Below are 27593 nucleotides of genomic sequence, written 5' to 3'. Positions count from 1 at the left end.
GAAAAAGCACTCTGAATTTCATATTATCTTAAAATCTGCCAAAGGAATTTTTGAAGTGATTACATCATGTGTTCTTGTAAAATTATAATATATGGTGTGACTGCTATTCATAAAAGACTTGTGTAACATGATTTGAGATTAACTTAAATTTTAAGTGTGTTAAATGTGTCAGGGTGCATAGCAACAATAATCCATTATGGGGGAGGACGCCTTTACTCTTATTTGCCCTCTCTCTCTCTCTCTCTCACACACACACACACACACACACACACACACACACACACACACACACACACACACACACACACTTGCAATTCCAGAATCATAGAGCCCATAGGTTAGAAGGGACTGCAAGGGTCATCCAGTCTAATCCCCGCCCTTCCCAAGATGCAGGATTTGTGGTGTCTAAAGCCACATGCCTCACACACGGTCGTCATCTACGAGCGAAGGGAATGCAAGGGAAACATCTAGCCTCCGCCCCCACCTACGTAGGCAGTGTGCACTCCAGCAAAGCAGTAAGACGTGGCTTTTACAGGAAGCCGGCCAGCTGATGAGTCACACGAGTGGATCTGTTGAACTGCAATCACATTTCACCTAAAAATGAATTCGATCTCCCACAACGTGCGCTCCTTAGCAGGATCAGTCTCTCTCTCTCACGCTACATGTTTCAACGCAAAGCATGGGTGGCTGAAATCATTAAAAACATGCCGTCGGACTAAATGCATCCCACAGCATGCACGAGATTCCGAAGAGACGGAGACTCGTCACAAAGAAGCCCTTATGCAGCAGGAGCTTTGGTGTATCCTTACTCCCACGGCCACGGGACATTTTTTTAGACTAACTACCATAACAGTGCGGTGCAAAAACACTAGCTCCGCCTGCCACAGTGTATCGCAATTAGTCACCCTACCCATGAACATCACCCACGTGGCTGCCCCTCCACCACCCTTTAGTCCTGCACAGTGCTATAGTGATGGATGCATAATAGATCACAGCTCCCTGGGTGAAAACTCGGTGCCTGCTGGTGCTTTCTGTGCCGTTCCCCCCACTGGATTGCCCCAGCCATGTTAGCAGCCACGCAGTCCCGTGGAGACAGGCAAAGGCGGCCCTCCCCCCACCACCCCCGGGCGGGGGAAAGGGGCCCCTCCACGTCAGACACGCCAGTGTGGGCCTGCCTCCCCCGGTGGAGTGTCAGCAAACGCCTTCCTCTTCTGCTCGTGCAACTCCTACCCCATTTCCTCGCCCACCCCCGTGCCGCCTCTGCCTTCGGCGCCGCGCCGGGCTGACCCGAGAGCACGGCAGCCTGGGCATGCGGCTGGGGCATGCTCAGTAAGAGCCGGGCGCTGGGAGCAGGCTGGGGCGCTACACCCTCTTCCTGCCTCTCTCGCTTGCGTCAGATCAATGTTGCCGACGCCTGGCTGAGGACCGCGCGTGGCGCGCTCGGCGGTTGGCGGGGCCCCTCTCGGGCTGGTGGCCGAAGCTCCCCTCAGAACGCGGGACACTTCGGAACGTCCGCGGCGTCCAATCGGCTGCTGGCGGCGGCCCGCTCCCGAGAGCGGCCCCGCAGCCGGTTTGCTGCGCGCGCGGGTCCCGCCGGGTTTCGGTGAGTGGCCACCCAGGTGCCCGCAGTTCGATGGTTGGTTCGGACCGCGATGAGCCGCCCGTCCTCCGCCGGACCCAGTGCTAACAAACCCTGCGGCAAGCAGCAGCACGCGCCGTCCCCCGCTGCTGCCCCCACCGCCGCCGCCACCATCTCGGCTGCCGGCCCCGGCTCCTCCGCGCTACCCGCCGCGGCGATCTCAGGCCCGGGAGGCGGCGGCGGCGGCGGCGGGCCGGTCTCGCCTCAGCACCACGAGCTGACCTCGCTGTTCGAGTGCCCCGTCTGCTTCGACTATGTGCTGCCCCCGATCCTGCAGTGCCAGGCCGGGCATCTGGTGTGCAATCAATGCCGGCAGAAACTGAGCTGCTGCCCCACGTGCAGGGGATCCCTGACCCCCAGCATCAGGAACCTGGCCATGGAGAAAGTGGCCTCGGCTGTCCTCTTTCCCTGCAAGGTAAGAGCATCCTCCAAGCCCCTTTCCTGCTCTGGCCGACACGGTCCCAGGGGGGACTGGATGGAGCTAAACTCCTTGCGCCTCTCTTCATGCCCGGATCGGAATGCTGCTGTCACTTCTGTAGAGCGGCAAAGCAAAGGCTCCTCCAGGAGCTGCCAGTAGGGACCCCTGTTCCCCGGGTCACTGCCCTCTCAACTCCCCAGATGTCAGAATTTTGCAGAGAGGCGAGATCGTGAAAGTTTCGCTTCTCCTTTCCAGGTTCCAGTCAACAGGAACATTCTGCACCTCCCCGCCATACCAGAGGGAGGCTCCTGTCCTAGTTATTTATATGGCTATTAAACAAATCCCTGCCTCCTTTCCCAGCAGAAACAGGAGAAGCTTCCCACATTAGTATGAGCCCGAGGAACCCTAGTAATAGCCTATCACCCATTCCAGCAGAAACACAGAGGGGCTTTCATTCCCAGCCCTGTCAGTAGACATACGGCCTCGTCTAGGAGCACAGTGCCTTTCACGAGAAGGGTGGGGGGAACATGAGCAATAAGAGTACAGAGAATATATATCCTATTGTTCTTTGTCTTAAAGATACCGACAGCGTGGCTCTTCTGCATACCTGTTTACAAATTAGTGCTGCTGCCTTGCCTTAATCCTGTTTGATAGCCCTGCTGCTCCACAGTGGCATTATGCATAACTACACCATTAAGGCTTAAACAATCAACTATTAAAATTACATAAGCATCTAATTTTTAAAAATAATATCTCACACACTTAGATTCTTGTGGAGACCTGTTTCACATTGCAGAGGGTTTAGACCATCCTACTGCGTATTCTTCATGCAATATACTTCTTTTGTAGGACAAATGCCCATCTCTAATTAAATCACTGGAAAGAAGTAGGGGGTTAAGGTTTATATAAGTAGGCCTGTGATTTAATTTGGTGACTAAGAGGGATACAATAGATCTTAAAAGTCATGATCATGGAATACATTTTCCCTATTTGTTTAGAACACTATTATAATTCCAAGAGATCAGAGAGAGAAAAAATCTGTCCTCTCATTTTCAGTTTGCTTACTTTATGCCTATAAACAGCACTTTGGTATTTAATCAGTTTCACATCTTTCCCTGGGCATGGTCCTCTGTACTTTGGGTGGGTCTTTCTTACAGTAACAAGGGTATATTTTAAAAAATAGGTAACGTGATAGACCAAGGGAATCAGGGACAGATGTAGTACCTGAGACTACTGTTCACTCACATCTGTAATTGATTACATTGCAAATTCACAGTGTTCTTTTAAATAAAGTGTTTGGGGGAGGGATAGCTCTCAGTGGTTTGGGCATTGGCCTGCTAAACCCAAGGTTGTGAGTTCAATCTGGGGCAAAAATCTGTCTGGGGATTGGTCCTGCTTTGAACAGAGGACCTCCTGAGGTCCCTTCCAACTCTGATATTCTGTGATTCTCTCCTCCAACCACAATAAGCTCCAAAGAATATTTAGAAAAGTTTCATTTGAATTTAAGAGCTTTGATTTTCTTTGATGTGGCTGTTCCTTGAAAATAGATTGTATAAAATATATCTTAAAATATTTCCTTAGGGAAATAAGCATACAAGGCATATTATACTTCGATTTTTATAAACAACCGCAGATCCTGCAGTTAGGCTGCACGCAAGCGCAGGAATTCATATTATCACATCAACTTGAAGAACTGGGGCAATAGGAAATATTACAAAAGAAATAGACCGTTTTACTCTATTGTATTAGTCTAGAGACTTGACTGGAGTTGATGCTTATAGTGAATTTTCCTTCTGGTTGGAAAACGTGACAGCAGGCGATAATGGCTGCTCATTTTCCACCACCTTTTATGTCCTGTGTTCTACAGCTAAGAGTATTTTTGCTCACTCTGATTTTCCAAAGTGAGGCTTGTTCTTAAAACTCCAGTTTGTTTTACATATTTCTTTGTAAGTATTTATTTTTCTCATGCCCTGCCATTATTTAAGGTTCTGTAGTTTTATAGGGTCACATGTCACTATCAGCCAACAGCAGCACTCCAGGAATGATATTTACCTCAGTTCTTAGTGTCTGTCATCATCTGTTTTTTAAAATATTTTATTCTTACCTAGAATTCTTACTCATTGTGCTCAAGTTCTAATGCATAATGTGTCCAATCTAAAGTATGCCACCCATCCTCCAAAAAAGTGAGAGCTTTATTAGACAAGGACCTGGGACTTGATAGCAAGGTACATAAATAAGTGTTACCGATGTTTTCTTTCTCTAGAGGAGTTAAGTCAGTGCTGGGTGGAAAGTCACTAACTCCTGTTCCACCTATTCACTGGTCTCAGTGTAAAATCTGAGGTGGATTCTGTGATCACAATCTGTTAGGGTGTGCTTAAATCCTGGTTGGGAACATTGAGGGGATATCGCCAGAACATTAGCTGTTACAGCATAAAAGTTGCCTTGTGCTGAGAATTCTTTCAGGCCAGCCTTGTTGCCTTGTGCTGAGAAGTCTTTCAGGCCAGGTCAGACCTTCTCTTGGCCAGTGTCTTGCCAGTCAATTTCAAAAAGCTATTAAACAGCTAGAGAAGCTGTGAGGAAGTTGGGATTTTCTGTAATATTTTTATGAAACGTGTACTTTGCATTGCTACCCAGAGGAGGAAAAAGAGTTAAGCCTGCTCTTGGGAGCAGCACACAGGTCATGAGGTGTGGGTGTTGCATCTCTGTCTGGGCTGCAATGAATAGGGTTGTTGAGGAACTGGTTGGATCCTGCTGAAAGCAACCCCTATTAATGCAGAGTCCAGAAGAGACAATGGAAAGCCTCAGGGGCCAGAACATTGACACCTAGGAAACAATGACCAAGAGGAAGGTTTCAGAATGGCAGCCCTGTTAGTCTGTATCCGCAAAAAGAACAGGAGTACTTATGGCATCTTAGAGACTAACTATTTGAGCATAAACTTTTGTGGTCTACAGCCCACTTCATCGGATGCATGCAGTGGAAAATACAGTAGGAAGATAGATAGATATACACACACACACACACACCACACAGAGAACATGAAACAATGGGTGTTACCATACACACTCTAACAAGAGTGATCAGTTAAGGTGAGCTATTACCATCAGAGAGAGAAACTTTTTTAAAAAAAACTTCAAAAGCAGACTCCAACGAGAGACTGCTGAATTGGAATTAACTTGCAAAATGGACATCATTAAATTAGGCTTGAATAAAGACTGGGAGTGGATGGGTCATTACACAAAGTAAAACTATTTCCCCCATGTCCCCCCCCCCTCCTCACACCTTCTTGTCAACTGCTGCACATGGACCATTTTGATTACCACTACAAAAAGTTTTTTCTCTCTCCTGCTGGTAATAGCTTACCTTAACTGATCACTCTCATTAGATAAGTGAATTTACATTAAATTCCATTGCTAGCAAGACTGAGAGACGTGATGGTTTGCAGTTATGGGAGAATTTCCAGGATTTTTCTGAGATTAATAAAAAATAAACGATGGCAAGTTTGTTTGGCAGTTTGTAGGGGCAGATGCTTTGTTGGTTTTCAACTTAAATAATATTTACTGTGAGCTTTTCTTTCTTTCAAGGCCTCCTGAAGTTGTGGGCTTCTGGCTGCTGCTCAATGCAATGCCCCAGTGTACACTAAGGAGGTGATGTAATTCTCACAGTGGATCTCCACTGCTGTACCTGTGAAGAGTCTGGTAATTGCCCTTTGTAGTACAGTGTATGTATGGCTCTGCTAAGTCTCCAGTTCGTATTTTTAAAGCTTTACAAACAGAACACGCACTGTACTAAGAAAAGGGCACTTACCTGACACTCGATAGGCCAGCTACGTGCTTCAGCAATGTGGAGTGTCATCCATCACCAGCATTAAATGAATTTCACTGAATTTTTTTTTAAATATTGATTATTGTCGTTCTAGTTTGCAGTAAATTGGATGCAGAATGTCTCTCGTTCTTAATATTTGGCACAGTCATCTGCAGTTATGAAGTTAGAAGTGTTTTGCGAGGTATCTTAGTTCTGTTTTTAAAAGAACGATTTAACCATGGGAATGGGGCATCAGTCACATCTCTTCAGCCAATTTTCTGCAGTCCTGGGGCGGGGGGGGGGGGGGGGGCGGGAAGCAGTGGGTTGAACAAGCTATCCTGTCACTAATTATAGTTGACATGTTTAGATTTAATATGGAACTTCACAGTTTTTCATGTAGGCAGATTAAATATTTAAATCTTACTGCGTTTTTAAACTTTTTTTTTTTTAATTTAGTGAACTGAAGTACATATCTTTTCCAATATAGGTTTTGGAGATGCAATTCTAATTCAATTATTCTTGAAAGTTCAGCTAGAGATCCTGTAACTCTTTATACTTCCATAATGTCTCTGACAGACAGCTAAGCCTCACAACAATACAATAATGGCTGAAGCCAATAGTGGTTGTGACACCAAAAGGTGTTGATGTGCTTTGCTGTTGAATGTAACTTCATGACAAGACCTGTGAGAGAATGCTTGATAACAGAAGCAGGCAGAACATAATGACTGAGGTTGAACAGAACACTTGTTAAAATCAGTATTCTGATGAAGGGTGCCATGGGATATTTATGGTCATTAGAAAAACAAACTGTTGAGCAATAGTCAACATGGTTTATGTAAAGGGAAATCATGTTTTACTAGAGTTCTTTGAAGGGGTCAACAAACATGTGGACAAGGGGGATCCAGTGGACATAGTGTACTTAGATTTCCAGAAAGCCTTTGACAACGTCCCTCACCAAAGGCTTTTACGTAAATTAAGCTGTCATGGGATAAAAGGCAAGATCCTTTAATGGACTGAGAACTGGTTAAAAGACAGGGAACAAAGGGTAGGAATTAATGGTAAATTCTCAGAATAGAGAGGAATAACTAGTGGTGTTCCCCAAGGGTCAATCCTCAGACCAATCCTATTCAGCGTATTCATAAATGATCTGGAGAAAGGGGTAAACAGTGAGGTGGCAAAGTTTGTAGACAATACTAAACTGCTCAAGATAGTTAAAACCAAAGCAGATTGTGAAGAACTTAAAAAAGATCTCACAAAACTAAGTGATTGGGCAACAAAATGGCAAATGAAATTTAATGTGGATAAATGTAAAGTAATGCACATTCGAAAACATAACCCCAACTATACATACAATATGATGGGGGCTAATTTAGCTACGAGTCAGGAAAAAGATCTTGGAGTCATCTTGAATAGCTCTCTGAAGATGTCAATGCAGTGTGCAGAGGCGGTCAAAAAAGCAAACAGGATGTTAGGAATCATTAAAAAGGGGACAGAATAAGACTGAGAATATATTATTGCCCTTATATAAATTGATGGTAGGCCCACATCTCGAATACTGCATACATATGTGGTCTCCTCATCTCAAAAAAGATATACTGGCACTAGAAAAGGTTCAGAAAAGGGCAACTAAAATGATTAGGGGTTTGGAGAGGGTCCCATATGAGGAAAGATTAAAGAGGCTAGGACTTTTCAGCTTGGAAAAGAGGAGACTAAGGGGGGGATATGATAGAGGTATATAAAATCATGAGTGATGTGGAGAAAGTGGATAAGGAAAAGTTATTTACTTATTCCCATAATACAAGAACTAGGGGTCACCAAATGAAATTAATAGGCAGCAGGTTCAAAGCAAATAAAAGGAAGTTCTTCTTCATGCAGTGCACAGTCAACTTGTGGAACTCCTTACTTGAGGAGGTTGTGGAGGCTAGGACTATAACAGCATTTAAAAGAGAACTGAATAAATTCATGGTAGTAAAGTCCATAAATGGCTATTAGCCAGGACGGGTAAGGAATGGTGTCCCTAGCCTCTGTTTGTCAGAGGATGGAGATGGATGGCAGGAGAGAGATCACTTGATCATTGCCTGTTAGGTTCACTCCCTCTGGGGCATCTGGCATTGGCTACTGTCAGTAGACAGGATACTGGGCTAGATGGACCTTTGGTCTGACCCGGTACGGCCATTCTTATGTTATTAATCTGTATAACTTCTGAAAGCCAGTCCATAGCTGTATAGTGCCCATAACAATCTACAAGATTCATTACTGACTCAGAGGGAAGAATGACACCTCCTGAATGAATCATCAATGCCACTTACTGCAACATTTTAAGTTCTGTGACAGTCATTGGTTGGGACACCTATTTAAGCTTGTGAACTAGATCACAGGACAAGGTGGGATGACTTTAAGTGTTTTATTGAGTTTTTAAGAACTTAGGAGTTTGTTTCTCTCTGTTCAGTTTTCAAATGAGAATTAATCTCATGATTGTAATAACATGGAATGTAGAACTAAAACACAGCTTTTCTTTTTAAATCCAATATAGGAAGAAGTTCAGAGAGTCAGATGCCTCGCTGTGATGCATTCTTGGCCTAAAAAGAACAAAACATTCCATGCATTCTTTTCAGATATGCTTGCTTGCCCAGTTCTCATTTTTTTAAAGTGTCCTGTCTTAATCTTCCATGACAGTTAGTATTTCCTAGTTGCCCTTAATGAAATCAATGCATCACCCCCCAAAGCAACTATTCTTATCACAATATTACAGTTCATTTTGTATTGAAACTGACTAGAGGTCCATCTAGGTTGAAAACCTGTCTGACAGTGGCCATTGCCAGATTGGACTTAATGCTTTATTATTATTATTGTATTTAATTTATTTATTGCTGCTTTATGATTAAAGAAGACCTGAAAGGGGTGCATGAATGTAGATGTTAAGTACTGGAAATGTCAAGCCTTGTCTTCTGTTGTTGGAGAGCATCATGGATGACTCAAAAATGGGCACAGAAAGCTTAACTGAAAGTGTGATTTTTTTTTTTTTCCCCCCAAGTTCAAAAACATTTACTTACATGTCTCCTAGCCTCACTGCTAGTGGTAGGAAATACTGATAAGCGATTACAAATCTTGATGAAAACAGCTCCCTCTACTCAGGCTTTCCTTTAATCAAGCTATTTTCTCTATTTTATAGTGATATTTTTAGCAAAACAAATACATTTAACCAGTTCACTTTACAGGATAAAACAAAAGATGGGCTTGTTGATTCTTTAACCAAGTTCTTTTCTCTCCTGTTCTTTAAATAAAAAGGTGTAACCAATAAAACCTAACAAGATTTTAAACAGTCTGAATAAAAAGCACCTCATCTCTTTCTGAGTCAAGTTTCTCCTCTGTTATATCTGTTATTAACCTATCAGTTCTCCAGTTGGCCAGAAGCTCCCAGCACAGACAAACCCTGACTGACTCATGTAAATAAAACCAAGCAGAATTTTTTTTTTTTGCACCTTCTTTAAACATCATAAAGAAGCAAGAAAATGTACACACACACCCTTCTCCACCCCACTCCCTTTTGCTGCTCAGGTATCTTGCTTTGGATAGGATTATTGGAAACATTAAGTACGTGGGCTTTAATAGTTCAATTGAAAAAAAAAAACTTTCCTGCAAACTATCACTAATTGTGAGACAGAGACAATATAAAATACGGAGTGGAAGGAAACAAGTAGAACTCTTTTTACTTTCTATTGAGCACTTATATCCTTCCCCTCTTCTCTAAAATTGTCTCCGACTTTCACTTTGGTCTATTTCTGGGCAATGAGTCCCAGCAGATCCACTGTTGATCTTCAGTGCAGATGCAAGGCAATTCAATTCACAGGAAGTTTCAACCTAATAGTTTAAGTGCTGTGTCAGTATAAATTTGGGAAGGATGCCAGCTATAGTGATTTGAGTCCACATATTCTGTAAAGTGTTTCAGTCCTTGCTTGAAACATATGTGGATGTGTAGATAGCACAAAGTTAATTACAAAGCTTAACTTTGCATTTTGGAGCCTTTACTTCTGTTGCAGTTGGGAGAACTTTGGAAAAATGTTTTCCTCAATATTACCTTTGCAATTAACTTATCTTGCTTGGTATGTTCTGACCTGCAGAGCTGCTCTGATACCATTAACACTGACTGGGGAAAGGGAGGGATGTAGCTTAGACTGGAAGATGAAATAATTGAGGGTGGGTGGGGGAGGCATGGGGACTGCATAGGTCAGAGACTTACTTGGTGATGGGATTTGGAGCTTTTCATCTCTGGCTTATGAGTTCAAATGTAGTCTGAGTGACTGAAAGCTGTTAAAGCTGATAGTTCAGTGGGAAATAGGCTGGGACCTGATCCTGCATTTCTTTATGCATCCAAATCTCCTGCAGGAGGCCTGCAGGAAACATAGAATTTGGTCATTGCCATATATATGCATCAGTTAGTACAGGGTCTGAAGAGCATGCCAGAGGTGGATACAAAAGATGGAGTGGCAAGTAATAATTGGAAATATACCAATCTCCTAGAACTGGAAGGGACCTTGAAAGGTCATCGAGCAGCCCCCTGTCTTCTCTAGCTGTTGGAGAACAGGGAGAGTGCTGGGGTTTTCCCAGGCTGATGTTTCTGCTCTTTGCATAGGAGCTCCATCCTTCGCCCCACCCTCTGGCTGGTAGGAATCTGCTAAATTGGAAATCCTACTTCCTACTAGCTATTGGAAAGTAGAAGGAGATTTCTGCCTGTGAATGATGGAAAAGGGGTGGAAGTAGTAAGAATATCTCCTACTTTCTACTCCTCTCTCAACCTCTCTTTGAATGTGGGAAAGGGGGTGTCTTTCTTTACTATGAGTAATTTCTGTGCTGCTGCACATACTTCTCCCAAAGAGCAACAAAGTGAAATTAACCAGGGTATTTTCCACTGGCATTTGTCTTCCATGCTTAGAAAGCATCTATTTACTGTTTTTACAGTGCCCCAAAGTGTACAATAGAGAAAACAGCAAGGTTTATAGGAATAGGGTCATGTGATTTCTTAGTTATGGCCTGTGCCCATCCGTATGGGTTACAAAGGCTTTTAGAAAATATATATAGCATTATATAATTATCTGCTTGCTTCTTATGGACATTATGAAAGAAGTGAGTCTTAGAGAACTTACAGTGTTAAGTCACTGAAATTTTAAAATACTTACAGAATGCTCTAGGCATGCTTTTCAAAACTTGAAAAGCACATCATCCTCTGAGTCAAAATCCTTGTTAAAGACATACTAAAATGTCATCTTGCTATCTTTCCTCTTTTAAATAAATATGGAATTGAAATGGTTAGCTGTAGAAAAGTGCTGTTTAGTCCGCAAGGCTATATTTTTTTAACTATGGATTTAGCTTCTCTTGTGGTCTCAGGTGACTTTGTAATGATGCTGTAGATTGGAGAAAATAAACCTTGTGAACTTACAGCTGTATGAATGGCTATTAAAATTATATAGTACTTGTGTAATTGCACAAGTAATTAACTATACAGTACTTGTGTGAGATTGCAGTAGTTCAGTTGCTTAGGAAGCTGAAACTTGGCAATGTGGCCTAGCTAACTGAGGGATGCAATGTGCTTTTTTAGATGAACTACTTATTCAAAAATGTGCAGTGAAATAATTAGAGTTTTAAATGCTGCTGTTTACTTTGAGCTATAAAACCACAGTGACTTCATATAATTACACGACAACCAATACTTGTGTCTTCTACAATATTTTAGCATTACCTTTCATGATAGTACTTCACAAAGTACTTCATGCCTGAGTGATTATTGCTGTGGCCATAGAAATGACATAACCCTGTGCAGAACTGCACTCCTGATAGTGTTAAAACTCATGCTACTTCCTGCTTGTGTTTTAGTTTTGATAGAATTTGCTTCAGATTTACACAGCCACAAACTTAGGGTACGTCTACACTATGGGATTTGTCCGATTTTACATAAACCGGTTTTGTAAAACAGATTGTATAAAGTCGAGTGCACACGGCCACACTAAGCACATTAATTCAGCGGTGTGCGTCCATGGTCTGAGGCTAGCGTCGATTTCTGGAGCGTTGCACTGTGGGTAGCTATTCCATAGCTATCCCATAGTTCCCGCAGTCTCCCTCGCCCCTTGGAATTCTGGGATGAGATCCCAGTGCCTGATGGGGCAAAAATCATTGTCGCAGGTGGTTCTGGGTAGATGTCAGTCATTCCTTCCTCCGGGAAAAACAACGGCAGACAATCATTTCGCGCCCTTTTTCCCCGGATTGCCCTGGCAGACGCAATAGCACGGCAACCATGGAGCCCGTTCAGCTTTTTTTTTTTACTGTCACCGTTTGTGTACTGGATGCCGCTGACAGAGGCGTTACTGCGGCGCTACACAGCAGCATTCGTTTGCTTTTGCATGATAGCAGAGATGGTTATCATTCTGTTCTGTCTGCTGCCATTGTAAATTGGCAATAAGATGACGGTTATCAGTCATTCTGTACTGTCTGCCGCTATCGTGGGTGCCCCTGGCTGAGGTCGGCTGGAGGCGCAAAGACAAAAATGGGAATGACTCCCCGAGTCAATCCCTCCTTTATGGTATCTAAAAATAGAGTCAGTCCTGCCTAGAATATGGGGCAAGTGTACAAGAGAACCAGTGTATCAGAGAGCACAGCGGCTCCATGTCAGATCCTGCAGAAATGACGAGCTGCATGTCATTCACAGGATTTGCCCCTGCAACAACCCCACCCGTTGATTCCCTCCTCCCCAACCTTCCTGGGTTACCGTGGCAGTGTCCCCCCCATTTGTGTCATGAAATTATAAAGAATGCAGGAATAAGAAACAGTGACTTGTTAGTGAGATAAAATGAGGGGGAGGCAGCCTCCCAGTGCTATGACAGTCCAGACAGGACATTAAGTGGTGCAGAGGAGAGGAGCCCAGCATCCCGCTGCTATGATAGTCCAGGCAGTACAGAATCTTTCTTTACACAGGAAAGGGAGGGGGCTGATGGAGCTCAGCCCCCAGTTGCTATGATGAGGACGGTTACCAGCCGTTCTGTACCATCTACTGGGAATGACCAGGAATCATTCCTATTTTTACCTAGGCGCCCCCGGCCAGCCTCACCTGAGGCCAGCCAGAAGCACTCACGGGCTGATGGTGACGACGGATAGCAGTCATATTGTACTGTCTGCCACCGGGGAGCGGAGAAGAGCAGATACTGCTCTTCACTGCTGCAGCATCATGTCTACCACCCACATTCAGTAGACATAGGGTGACATTGAAAAAAGTCAAGGAACGATTTCTTTCTCTTTTCTTTCACGTGGTGGGGGGAGGGAGTAAATTGACGAGCTATACCCTGAACCACGCCGGACAATGTGTTTGAACCTACAGGCCCTGGGAGCTCAGCCAAGAATGCAAATAGTTTTCGGAGACTGCTGTGGACTGTGGGAGTCCTCAGTACCCCCTACCTCCCTCCATGAGCGTCCATTTGATTCTTTGGCTTTCCGTTACACTTGTCACGCAGCACTGTGTAGCCTGGAGATTTTTTTCAAACACTTTGGCATTTCATCTTCTGTAATGGAGCTCTGATAGAACAGATTTGTCTTCCCATACAGCGATCAGATCCAGTATCTCGCGTACGGTCCATGCTGGAGCTCTTTTTGGATTTGGGACTGCATCGCCACCCGTGCTGATCAGAGCTCCATGCTGGGCAAACAGGAAATGTAATAATTCAAAAGTTCGCAGGGCTTTTCCTGTTTACCTGGCCACTGCATCCGAGTTCAGATTGCTGTCCAGAGCGGTCACAGTGGTGCACTGTGGGATACTGCCCGGAGGCCAATACCATCGATTTGTGGCCACACTAACCCTAATCCAATATGGTAATACTGATTTTAGCGCTACTCCTCTCGTTGGGAGGAGTACAGACACTGATTTAAAGAGCCCTTTATATCGATATAAAGGGCCTCGTAGTGTGGACGGGTGCGCCGTTAAATCGGTTTAACGCTGCTAAAATTGGTTTAAACGCATAATGTAGACCAGGCCTTAGTTCCCTTGTATTAGCTTTGAGGACTCCACTGGGGGGAATGTCTGGAACACATTTGTAGCAAACTTGCTAATGGGCAACTACATGGAATGGGCCCAGTTACATTTAATACGAATATATATTTGAAAACATTTTAGGATTTCCTCCCATTGCCACACGATTGGGTTCTTAGTGATTAGGATGACCAGATGTCTTGATTTTATAGGGACAGTCCAGATTTTTGGGTCTTTTTCTTATATAGGCTCCTGTTACCTCCCACTCCCATCCCAATTTTTCACATTTGCTGTCTGGTCACCCTATTAGTGATATGAGTAATTTGATTTAAGAATACATTTTGTAAATTAGGAAGGAAATAGTCAAATTTCTGTATTTTTCGTTATTGCATATATTCCAGGAGTCTCAGGGAAGTAAGTGGCTTGATTTTTTTTCAGGGGTTTTTAAACCCACATTTCCTGACATCACTGGGAATGGTGGTGCTCGGCCCTTTATGAATTTAGACCACAGGTACATTAGATATAGAGATGTGTTTCAAGAGATATGCCAGTTGCAGATCTTGCCTTCCAGCTAACTCTGCTAGATAATCTGATGCTTCTAAGCCCTCTAAAGACAAGTGTACTCATTACAACAAAACCTAATAAACTCGCAGTATTGTGTAATTAACTTTTGACTTGAGAAAAAATTTGAATTTCCCTCTGTGCTTCCTGGTTGCCTCACAACTTTATCAGAAGTTTACATAAACAAGGCAAACTAAGTCTGACTGTTAACATACATAGAAAAATTAATCTTTCATTGGTAGAAAAATATGCGACCCTTAATTTTAATTGTCCATACAAAAATAAACACATCACATAGGGAGGTAGAATGACAGCTTTCCTAGTCAGGTAAATATGCCAGCTGTTTGGCATTTCATATTTATGTGATGTATATTTACTCTCTACCTGGTGATCTAGCACGGATTCTGTGTCCCTTGACTTCAGACCTTATTTTAAATCTTTCAAAACTAGAAAGGTAAAACAAGCATTCTCTCACTCTCAAGTGCATGGTTGGCTGGTTCTTGCTCACATGCGCAGGGTCTAACTGATAAGCATATGCGGGTGAGGTCAGACAGGAATTTCCACCAGGTCAGATTGGCAGTGACCTTAGGGATGGGGGCGGGTGGGGTTGGCTTCCGCTGCAGCATGTGGGTATGGGGCACTTGCCAGGATTATCTCAATCATTTTACTGCCATTGTAGGTGTCTCAGGCAATAGTGCATGTCACTCCCTTCTATTTTCTCACTGTGCTGCATAGTACTTTAGTGTCTTGTGGGCTGTAATACTTAGGTCTAATTTCAATTGTTGAGGTAGCGTGCAGGGTGGTGTTGGTGGCCTATGATATAGATGACTTGATGGTCCCTTCTGTTCCTACGCTTTATAATTCTAATCAGAATCATAACTTATTACATTTGCCCAAGATCTAAGAAGAGTAACATCAGATTATACTTTCTAATTTTGAGGCACAACAGGTTCTTTTAAGGCTTGCAGGACACAAGGGTGTGAAAGAAGTAGATCAAGGGTAGGCAACCTATGGCACGCATGCCGAAGGCAGCACATGAGCTGATTTTCAGTGGCACTCTCACTGCCCGAGTCCTGGCCTCCAGTCCAAGGGGCTCTGCATTTTAATTTAATTTTAAATGAAGCTTCTTAAACATTTTAAAAACCTTATTTACTCTACATACAATAAAAGTTTAGTTATATATTATAGATTTATAGAAAGAGACCTTCTAAAAACGTTAATATTTATTACGGGCACGCGAAACCTTAAATGAGAGTGAATAAATGAAGACTCGGCACACCACTTCTGAAAGGTTGCCACCCCTGACGTAGATGATGATTTGACATTTTTATTAATAGTTCCAATTCTGCTTTCATTCTCTCTCTTTTCCTGATAGATGTTTATTTTCCCAGTATTTACCCTTCTGATATTTTCTTGTTCTCATGTTTTGTTTTTTAATGTGTAGACCTCCTCTCTCTAGTGAAGACCCTCCTGCATTGTTTTCACTGTGCTGAATTGACATTGATTGTTCTGAATGAAGTTACTCGCTCGGTTTTACATAAAATTGTTTTGCCTCTGCCTAGTTTAACAGTAGCAGAAAATGCAGCTTTGCTAGAGAAGCAGAGGTTTGCTAAGGGTGCTGTAGAGCTAGCTGCTTCTAACCTAAGAAGCCTGCTAATAAATGGAAGGTACTGGAGCATACAGGAGACTTGGGATTCAGGGCAGTGACACCCTATTTAACAGGCTTTGCTCACCTACGGTGAGAAAAATATCATTGTGGGTTGGGCATTGAAATCTATATTTAACTGAATGCTTCACGTGGCAGGGATGAGGTCAGAAGCTAAAGCAGCACTCTCACATACCATATAATTTTGGGCAAGGCTTATCCACATCACCAGAGCTCACACTTTTCAAATACTGAACATTCATCCAGAAACTCCTATTTAACCCTTTGGGGGACTGTCCTTAAATGACAAGTAAGAGAGTTATGCCACGAGAGCAGCTTTCCAGCAATAAAGCACAGTGTTTGAGGGCTGTTCAAAGTTGGTTTTTAAAAAAACATGGTAAGTGAGAGGCTTTGTTTTTTAAAAGAAATGTAAAGTACTTACAGTGATGGTTCTTCTAACAAAATCACTGCCCCTTCACTGGTCTCTCTCTAAAATAGTGCCTTGAATACAAATATAACTGAACTTCACTTCTCTCTTGCATTCTGTTTTGTTTTAACTTCCAAACAAGTGTGTCACTATCTTAAAGACTTATTTGCAACATGAGCCGCAATCAGGCTAAAATCTTTTCCTGGGAAGAATGCTTAGGCTAAAGACTGACTTGTTTCATGTCTGCCTGCAGCTAACACTGTGTGTCTGGAACAATCTGCTGTTTTATGTATGCGTGCGCAAACAGCAGTGCAGCAATCCTGACAAATTGCAGCATTTGGCCTCAATTGTGGCTGCGCCCTTTGATGCAAGGACCCCTTCTTTCTGTTGTCGCTGTGGTGGTGCAGAACTCATGGCTTGTCTGCTCACTGGGCACACCTAAACAAATCTGTTAGCAGAGGATTAAACAGTGGGGGGAGGGGCAGATACAGTAAATGCAGAGCTTCATTAACTGTTTAGTGACATCTGAAACAGAAGTCTGTACTCTGGTGTTCTTCCACTATACATGTTAGCAGCATGACAGATATAATAACTGAGATGACATTGAATCTAAGCCCTTGTTTCTCAGGCATTTAACCCTCGGAACTGAAATTCCTTTTGCGTGTCCTGACTCAGAAATAGCTGTTTATTTTTTAAACATTTGGAAAAACTGCATTTAACCTTGATTTTTTTTTAAACTGGTCAGATAATTATTAAGAAACAACCCTTTTTTATTTGTTCATATCACCAGAAACACTTTCCAGACGTGTTGGTATTTTTGTATTTGGTATTTAATTCAGCTTCTAGATCACTGAATTTGCCATTCTTACACCTAAAGCTGGTAGCTTACTCCTCTGTCCCATTCCTTGGGAAAGAGACTTTTGTTGTTTTTTTTTTTGCTTCATTTTGGAATCACCTCTTAACTCCAATGATCAGGAAACATTTTGGATAAAGGGTATTGTGGTAAATATTCAACTCACCTGTCCTGTTAGCATGTAAGATCTTCCAATCAACATCTAAGGTCCTCCATCAAATCTTGACATTCCTGATCCTGTTAACTTAAATAAAAATATCGTTTGGGGCCTTCTTTGTATAACGTATAAACAAAGGGTGCAAACCCAATTTAAAAAACAAACTTTTGCAGATCAGCATTAACCTTGTTCACTGTGAATGTTCTCTGATCAGCTATTTCTATTCCTTATGTGAAGTTCCTCTTACCATGTGTCTTTGAATGTATGATTTCTACAGTTCTGACTGCATAGCCAGGTATATTTTTCTCTTCCTTCTGAAGGAAGTGTAACCATTCCCCCTCCACACACACACATACAAAAACCACCCCACCAGCACATCAGTGGAAACACTAGATGATACAAAGTCAGGAAACTCCAAGATGCACTTTTCAGGAGGCCCTTACACAAGGACCAAGTACTGGTTGCTATGGGAACGGTCACTTGACATTTCCTAACTGTGTTGCATATAAACTTAATATATAACATTGTGTATCCCAGCAAAATGACTCAGCTTATTTGCTGGTAGTTGTTTTTGGACTGGTCCCTAAATAGACACTGGGAACAAAATGATTGTAAATAAATCAGTGCATGAAAAGATAAGGGATGAGGTTGAGAAAAGAAGTTTGCCTCCCCTGTTATACTCCTGTCTGAGACTTTGTTATTCATTATCCAGGTGGAGAGTGAAAACTCTTGCTTAATCCATTTTCTTTTGAATTATAGATGTATATATTGTGGAGGGCTTATGGCTGTCAGTGTAGAAAGTGTTCTGGCTTGTCTCACAGCTGTGACAATGGTGATATTCAGGTTCTTGGCTGAAGGGGAAAAGCTTTCCCATTAAGGGACTGTTGCTGTGTAAGGTTGAAGAAATATGTGCTTTGTTTAAGGAATGTTGAATTTGCTATAAGTATGCAAAGGTGCATTTTCTGGCTTAAAACAAATACATGTCCTTACCTGTGTATTAAAACAGAGAGCTTTAAACAAAAATCTCACTTATTAGGCTTTCAGTTTACTTGTATGGTGAAACTAGTTACACTCTCTTTGATTCTCATGCAGTGGCAGAGTGAGACTGCAAACATTTAAATTAAAATAAAATCTTTCATAGAATGGGACACAAATACTAGTAATGCTGCACTTTCTAAGAGTGTGTTTTAATAGAATATTCGTGTTTATCAATTCCCATTTAAAAGTATATGAAGCAGGAATCCATTTGGGGGTAAAACAAAGCTCAGCTCTGAATCCAGAGCACTTAAAAATATATAATGTAAAATTCAGAATGAAATGAGGACACTTAGTGATGCTGCATTTTGCAGTTCACAGTTGGAGCTTTAGAACATTAAATCTGGATGTATATCTTGATGGCCTGTGTTTTGTCCCCTTCCAGTATGCCACTACAGGTTGTTCCCTGACACTCCACCATACAGAAAAGCCGGAGCATGAAGACATCTGTGAATACCGTCCCTACTCCTGTCCATGTCCCGGTGCCTCCTGTAAATGGCAGGGCTCTTTGGAAGCCGTGATGTCCCACCTCATGCACGCCCACAAAAGCATTACCACCCTTCAGGGAGAAGACATAGTCTTTCTCGCCACGGACATTAACCTGCCAGGAGCTGTTGACTGGGTCATGATGCAGTCTTGCTTTGGTCACCATTTCATGCTGGTGTTGGAGAAACAGGAGAAGTATGAGGGTCACCAGCAGTTTTTTGCTATTGTATTGCTCATTGGCACTCGCAAACAAGCAGAGAACTTTGCATACCGACTGGAGCTGAATGGTAACCGGCGCAGGCTGACCTGGGAGGCAACGCCCCGCTCCATTCACGATGGGGTGGCTGCTGCCATCATGAACAGCGACTGTCTAGTTTTTGATACAGCTATAGCACATCTTTTTGCAGACAATGGAAACCTTGGCATCAATGTGACTATTTCTACGTGTTGTCCGTGATTATATGTGTTGTTAGTGAAACCTAGGGTTGTCTGGGCATAGTGCTTTACATTCTTAAGGGTTTTTTAAAATGATACTCAACTATGTCTTCATCTCTCTCTTAGGATTCCTAATTTAGCCAACATTTTGTAACAACTTTCTCTTTGGGTTTTAAGTCACGGCTAACCAGACAAGATGAGCGAGTGTCCTATCAATCATCCGAACAGGAAAAGAGTTTTTTTAGAATTCTTGGATGCTTTTTGAAGATTTTTTACCACTTTTTAAAAACAACAGAGCTTCCATTAGATATGTCTTTAATAGACTTGAGGGTCTATTTTTCTCTTTGAAGTGCCCCCAAAGCTCCCCTTAAGAGGCGTTATCCAAGGGGAAAAACAGGCACCTCTTGACTTACTCCCCTGCTGGACTTTTAAAAACAGAATAAACAAATAGCTTCAAGTGTGGTAGAGAGGAACAAAAGGTACTTTGGTATAGGTTCCCTTGCTGCTCTGATTCCCTCGTCTTTATTTAAAAAAAAAAGAAAAAAAACAAACAGTTGTGTTGGCTCACTTGCTGTGTCTTTAAAAATGAACCAGGCCTGATCCTGCAAAGTGTTGAGCATCTTCTGCTCCCATTCACTTCGTTTAAAGTTCAGTATGCCTGGAACATTTTACAGGGGCCCTGGATCAGGTGCTAGTAAAGCAAGAGGCACATATCTAATAGTTCTCAAACAGCTAGGAGTTGATCACGTAGCGATGCATTCAGGTTGTTTACATGTGGCTTCCCCTGGAGACATACTTGATTATTGATATTGTCAGAGATTGATTAGAATAATACAGTGAAAGCTTTATGGCCAGTGTCATGTCATTTGCTATTTAAGTTTTTGTTGCCATATTTACTTTAGTTTTTTAATAAATATTTTGCAAAAACAACATTGTGTGGCATCTTTAATTGATGGAGGTGCCCACATATCATTAAAGTTTAATTATGTGCATTTATGGTGGCAGCTGTTTTCAAAATGTTTTATTCTCTGTATATGTAAATTTTCACTTGTGCTACTGTGAATTGAAACTACATTCTCGCTCTTAACTGTCATTTACATCAACTTTTAATCTGAATCAAATCAAAGGAAAGGATACCATATGGCCTGATTCTGTAAGCTCTCCACATGCAGAACTTCCATAGACATCCGTGAGTTCCACATTTAGAAGGTTTGCAGGATTGGGACTACAGTTTTATTATCCAGTTAGGCTATATAGAGAAAAAACAGAAAATAAGCAGATTTAGATCTTTACACATGCTGCTTCTTCCTCCAAAAAGGGTCTGAGATCTAGCACATCACTTTTTTTAGAGAACAGTAGAAATCTGGTTTCCCTCTAATAGCGAAGCAGTGTCTGTGACCATATAGGACAATACTCGGTGCTCCAAAATGGAAGAAGAATCTGATATTCCAGGCCAAATGTTTCCTTCCTTTTGGTGATCTTGTTCATATGGGGAGGAGGGCTCCTCTACAACTTCTTGAGAACGCAAGATTGTATTCCCAAATACTTGCCCACATTATAATCTACCAGAACCAACAGTAGGAAATAGATTAGTTTGTTTTGTGGTTGAGGGTTTGTGAGATCATGCAAAGAATACCCTGGAACTATTATCTAATGACGCGCTATAGTTCAAGATCCCATTGGTGGATCTCACACTAGCATAACTCCACTGATTTCCACTGAGTGAAATCCTGATTTACACTGATGTCACAAGATCAGACTTAGGCTTTGGGTCTGCAGAAGGTAATACCTATGCTCTGCGTAGGACCAGCTAATCAAGAATTGTCAAGAACAATTCACATTCCAATAGCCTAGCAATGCTTACAATGAAAAATGACAAGTTTTCCCAATTTTGCTGCAGAAGGCCCTTCATTTAAGCATGACAGAATCACAACAATGATTTAAACAGAAGTAAAATGTAAAGTGAAAATGGAAGTCCTGGTTCATAACAGTATTCATGAATCCAGGTTACATTTCCCTAATACTGTCACACTGCACAATTCATGTTAGATGATTTAACACCTATGAAGGAGAAGTGAAGGTTCACTGGAATTAACTTTGTTATTACGACTTGGTATACCAATTTACTCACATAGTTAAGACCTGAGACAATATTTAGTTCTTGATAAATTAGTTGGGGGGGAGGCCTTCACTCTGGATTTTACAGTGCCTGGTTTTGCTGTATCTATTGCTTTAAATACAGAACATGTAGCCCCTGCTGCAGGGGCGGCTCTAGGTATTTTGCCGCTCCAAGCATGGCAGGCAGGCTGCCTTTGGCAGCTTGCCTGACGGAGGTCCCCGGTCCTGCGGATTCGACGGCACGCTTGCGGGAGGTCTGCCAAAGCGGCGGGACCAGTGGACCCTCCGTAGGCATGCCGCCGAAGGCAACCTGCTTGCTGCTCTCATGGCGACCGGCAGAGCACCCCCTGTGGCTTCCCGCTCCAGGCACGCGCTTGGCGTGCTGGTGCCTGGAGCCACCCCTGCCCTGCTGCCAAGTAGTTAGAAGTGTAATCCATTTGGACAATAAACTCAGGTAGCTGATACTTGATCCAAAAATCAGATTAACTTCTTAAGGAAGCAAACCTGAAACATACTCTTGGAGACTGTTTTAGCAGCATGACTCTCTGATGTCTATAGCTCAGGGTTACAAAAAGAACACACTAGCCATGCAGTAGTGCACCAAGGAAAAAGAAAGTAGCACAGGTGCAAGGTCATGTCCTGTTCTGGAGTATATTGGATAACCCCACGGAAGCCAAGTGAACTTTTTATTAAAGAAGTGACCGATAAGAAGAGAAGCCATGTAGTATGGGCTTGGAAACAAGTCCTAGAATCACATCTTAGGGACATCTCTGATCATACTTCTTGTCTATCCAGTATTTTGACAGCTGACAGAAATACTTTACAGACCAACAAAACTGGTCACACTTGCTTCTCTGCTATGGCATATTCTTAAAGAGTTAGTTAATTCCAGCAACAGAAGAGAATACTGGTAACAGAGTATTTATCTGCTTATGACACTTCTTTTTTCTTTTTTTCTTTAAGTTTCTTAACTCTTATCCTGCTGGCAACTCCCCCTGAAATGGAATTATTTCAGGGTTTCTCAAATGGGTCGCCGCTTCTGTAGGGAAAGCCCCTGGCGGGCCGGGCCAGTGCCTTTACCTGCCCCGTCCGCAGGTCCGTCCAGTCGTGGCTCTCACTGGCCGCAGATCACTGCTTCGGGCCAGTGGGGGCTGCTGGAAGCGGTGTGGGCCGAGTGACGTACTGGCCTCCACTTCCAGCAACTCCCATTGGCCCGGAGCCATGATCGGCCAGACCTGCGGACAGGGCAGGTAAACACACTGGCCCGGCCTGCCAGGGGCTCTCTCTACAGAAGCGGCGACCGCTGTTTGAGAAACCCAGAATTATTTCCATTTTAAAAGACAAAATGAGTTGAAAAGACTTGTTTGTAGTGGGAAGCCAATCCCTACTTGTAGAGGCTAAAGCAGTAAACAGGGAGCCGAATTCTATGGTCCATTCTTGGCTGTGCCATGGATGTGCTGTGTGCACATAGGCAAGTCATTTAGCCTCCCTGTGCCTTGGTTTCCCCATCTTTAAATAAGAATAACGCTTGCATATTTTTGTTATGGTGTTTGTAAAGCAATTGATAATTATGTGAAAGGTGCCTCCTAAAAACAAATACTGGTTACTTTTATAAATATTTAAATGCGGGGTGACCACCTGAGCCTGAGAAGGAGCCTGAATTTACCAATGTACATTGCCAAAGAGCCACAGCAATACATCAGCAGCTCCTGCTCCCAGTGCCTCCCACCCACCGGCAGCCCCGCCAATCAGTGCCTCCCCTTCTCTCCCCGCACCTCCCGATAAGCTGTTCTGTGGCATGGGAGGCTCTGGTGGGAAGCAGGGAGGAGCAAGGGCACGAGAGGGGGCGGGAATGGGTGGAGTGGGGGTAGGGCCTGTGGCAGAGCCAGGGGTTGAGCAGTGAGCAACCCTTCCCTCTCTCCTCCCCTCCCCCAGCCCATTGGAAAGTTGGTGCCTGTAGCTCCAGCCCTGGAGTCACTGCCTATATGAGGAACTGCATATTAACTTCTGAAGAGCTGCGTGTAGCTCCAGAGCCACAGGTTGGCCACCCCTGATTTAAACAGTCTTAAAATTACTTATAACTTACATTTCAAAACTGTATAATTTTAAAAGTCGTTTTCATTCACTTACTTGCCAAGTTCTGAATTCAGTTTCTTTGGTATCTCCTGTCAGAGCTGAGCCTATCGCAGCCACCTAGAACAATAGATAAAAAGATGTCAGGCATCTGTAATCAGTCAGCTCCGCACTGTCATGAATTCACCTCTTAGAGGATGAATAACAGTTAAATTCATGTAAAACTTTTCATACCGTGTTTTTATTTGTAACAAGTCAACATACATAACTTGTCTAATATTTAGCTTATATATGGGCTTGTCTTCACTGCATTGTTAGCTTGAGCTGTACATCAAGTTTTGTAGCAACCCATTTCCCATCCACACACAAATCTCTAGTTCAAGAGATTTAAGATCCAGTTGGCTGGCCTGTGGAAGAGGGGAGATTGAAACTCAAGTGCTGCTGACACTAGATAGTAATGCAATGGGGTTGCAACCGTCACTTTGTGTAGGCCAAGTGTTGTTTTGCAGTGTGATCACTCACTCCAACGAAGCTGGATCAAGTGGAGTAAGTCGAGCTAACTGACAACTGTTGCAACGAAGCTCATCATGCTGTACAAACTTTTAATCCTCAACTCTTCTCAATGTTGTATTCTGTTACTGAAGAGTTCACGAACAGTTTATTTTTTAAAGCATGGTCTTCTAAGTGCTTTTTCAGGTTGGTTAGTGGCCATTTTTACCATATCCAGGAAACTCTGATTATTTTGTGAGGAAATGCATGTTCCATTTATATTGAACCAACAATACGTTATCTGAACATGGAATTTGGCATCATTAGCAGACTGCATACTGGTAATAGTGAATTTAAGGCATTGCAGTGATTCAGTAATTATTATCAAATTGATCAAAATAATGACCCCAAGGCCATGAAGGCATCGCTAATTAGGCTGAATAAAAAGTAATTGTTTCTACTTCACTACTGTAACCATTGCTTCCAAGGAAGGAGCTCTAAATGAGCAGTGGTTTTCTAGGCCGTGCCTGTCTAGGGGGAATCTCTTGCAGGTTTGAGTCTATTTTACCTTTAAGGTTGCCTTAATGCCAATAAAGTATCAAAGTAAACTCTGTGTTAGTGACTTTATATATGGAACTTTAGGCTCTCTAATGGGATTTCCTAGTGGAATTGTCGCTACTCAATTCTCACCATAAGCAAGAGGTAAGTGTTACCTTTGCATGTACATATCAGAAAAGTACCTCCTCTCTGCTAGCACAAACTCCCCTTGCGATCCATAATTCCCCCCCATAAATGTGTGCAATTTCCAAATTGCTAGCACAGCTGCCATGCCCCCTCCAATTTTTCTCATATTCCTCCATACTACCTCATCCCTCCCTCCCAATCAGGTCTCCCCTACCCAATATCACAGTTCCTTCATCTTGAACCAATAAAATAGTCTTAATCCCAATTATAATTACCAAGTGTACCCCAGAACCTGTAATTTCTACATCTACTAAATTTACAACATACATAGCTCACCCGTTCACATAAGTTTTCCTAAACATTACAGGAAAACCACTGGCAACTGCTGTTTGCAATCTGACACCACACATCGCTGTATAGAAAAGTACAGAACACAGTAACGTCTAACCAATACACATGCTCAGAGTTAAGGCTGCATGTCTGTGTATGATGAGGATGGGCTGTGGTTGCAAGGGAGGTGTGGCAGTTTAGAAGGGGAACAAATTAATGGAGTGCAGATGGAGTTTTAAATGATGTAACTGCTTGGACATCATACCTAATGTAAAAAGCAAAGAACTAACAACCTTAACTCTAAATAAGCACAATTTTGTGTATGAATACTGGTTTAACATACACCATTTAGCACTCTCAAATTGAAGCAATACTTAGAGATCACGTAGGGCCTGTCTATCTTGGGGACATTTTCTAAGTGGTTTAAAACTAATTCTAGATACATTTGGATAAAACAGAAGAGTTCGCTCAAAGACTACTAGACCATTCCACCTAACCCTGCCTCTTCTCCCCTCCTTATTCATGTACACCTATTTTATTACTATTACCCCCACCCAACATGGCTATGTGGTGTTGTCTTACAACTTGTCAAAGCTGCAAGACCAAACTTTGTAATTCTATTAGCAACCCTGTGAAGCATGTGGTATTTGGAAACCTAGACAACCCTGTAGGTTATTTACAGTTTTGTGTTTTTCCATTGTCTGTTTCCTTATGAAAAACCAATAAAAAAATAAATAAATAAATAAAAACCACCTTATTCAGCTGCCCAGATCTGAAAGCTGGTTAGAATTGTTGTGTAGACCTTTTTATACTGAATTGGTTTTGAGACCACTAGGTTCAGTAAAAATGTGATGCTGCCTTAAACCGCCCCTCCTAAAACTGGGTCTACACGAACAAATTTTCAGAACCATATGGGAATTGGATGTCCAAATCTCCTATTGAAATTCATGGGAATTGGGCATCCTAGACAGCTTTAAAAAAATCTCAGCCTATGCCCCTAACTGGTTTTTAAATTGGGTTAGCTAAGCTAATTGCAAGTCAGGCCCTCAAGAGAAGACTGGATTTCTTTGATTTGGTTACTCGGAGTCCAACCATTAAATGGTGCTGGGTTGTAGGGGACAAGAGGTTGGGATTTGTTTTAAGGTTTTTTGGCCTCCTTTTTTATTCAGTGGGCATCCATTCCCCTGCCCCATATTTCTAATTGTTATTTATTGTTTGCATTACAATAGTATCAAGAGACTTCAGCCAGTATCAAAGCCCCACTGTACTAAGTGCAGCAAACAAAGTGCAGAACCTGCCCCAAGGCATTTACATAAGCAGAAAGAAATAGGGATCCAATTTATCTCTGACAGTACACCAGCATCACTTGTATGGTCTGTGAAGCTGTGCATAGGCCTGAAACTAGCTTTTAGAGATAGTCGTAGTTTTTGCTGTATTTACAAAAGTGGGCTTTATGGGCCTGAATTACTGGACAGGATCTTCGATCACTATATTTAAATATATTTATTTTAATTAAGTAAAGAATTTTTTTTAGTTTTGATGGTCTGGATTGTGTGAATTTTCTTCACTAGTCTTCTATCGTGGCTCTAGAGGAAGGCCTTATGCAGAGTTACTTTTCACAGCACTTCAGTCTCCAGGTGCCTCTCATCAAATCATTCTCACTGCCAACTCTGTACTCACAACCCAAATTCAGACCTCACATGAGAAGAGGGAAAATGACTGAGAAATGCCTGCTTATACCAATCCATCTAGAATATGATAGTTCAGTCCTTAGCACGTCATTTATTTGCTTTGATAAACAGTGTGCTTTTAAAACAGGAAAATGTAGATCCACTTACATAATCTGACAATACTGCTCATATTGCTCTTAACACTGTTCTGAATTGTTCACGATACAAATAGCAGAGATTGAATAGCAACTGTGCACAGCCACTAATGATTCCAAAGCAGCTGCTGTCGTCAGCCATTTCCCCCTATTTGAATGTATTATTTTACTCCTGTGTGCCTATTCGTGTGTAGTCTCTTTGTAGTACTTTGAGCATCACTGCTCTTGTACAAACACGCATTGGGTTGTTTCAAGCCCCTTCCAGCGGGTAAGACAGATACCAAGAATAGCTACTCTACATTCCAGAAGCTACCTCATTCACAGTCACACAGAATATCCTAGCAAGTGGTCCCTCTGGATTGTACCTGTCTTTCTTAATCAGTTCCCAGGATGGTGTTTCTACATCTCTGTGGGGACGCTTACACTGAGGTACCAATGGACATACATTACCTTTTGATCATATCATGGACGTTGCTCCTTTAATGACAACTGAGTGCAACCTACTACTTGGGCAAGGAATTTTGCAGCTTCCTCATCAATGACACATGTGGACGGGAATTTAAAACTATCTGAGCAGATGAGGAAAACAGCGAGGCCTACAGAGG

At 42.5% G+C, this 27593-nt stretch overlaps 1 protein-coding gene and 1 long non-coding RNA gene across 3 annotated transcripts; one reads left to right on the top strand and one right to left on the bottom strand.

The window, feature by feature from the left end:
* The first annotated feature begins 1213 nt into the window (after nucleotides 1-1213).
* On the top strand, nucleotides 1214-20417 carry SIAH2 (siah E3 ubiquitin protein ligase 2). Its single transcript, XM_050966111.1, has 2 exons — nucleotides 1214-2054; nucleotides 18934-20417. The coding sequence occupies exons 1-2, from the start codon at nucleotides 1653-1655 to the stop codon at nucleotides 19489-19491; spliced, it is 960 nt and encodes a 319-aa protein (XP_050822068.1). The 5' UTR covers nucleotides 1214-1652; the 3' UTR covers nucleotides 19492-20417.
* LOC127057311 (uncharacterized) lies at nucleotides 15736-24120 on the bottom strand. Of its 2 annotated transcripts, none has more exons than XR_007776059.1 (4): nucleotides 23718-24120; nucleotides 20607-20718; nucleotides 17523-17600; nucleotides 15736-16951 (listed from the first exon to the last, which is right to left on the bottom strand). It is a non-coding gene; the product is annotated as an uncharacterized LOC127057311 (long non-coding RNA). The 2 variants fall into 2 exon arrangements; XR_007776060.1 differs by having other exon boundaries at nucleotides 17523-17593.
* Between the last annotated feature and the right edge of the window lie 3473 nt (nucleotides 24121-27593).

Source organism: Gopherus flavomarginatus, chromosome 8, assembly GCF_025201925.1.
Source record: "Gopherus flavomarginatus isolate rGopFla2 chromosome 8, rGopFla2.mat.asm, whole genome shotgun sequence".
NCBI lineage: Eukaryota > Metazoa > Chordata > Testudines > Testudinidae > Gopherus > Gopherus flavomarginatus.
The sequence above is the reverse complement of the archived record's forward strand: the minus strand, read 5'-3'. Positions and strand labels throughout refer to the sequence as shown.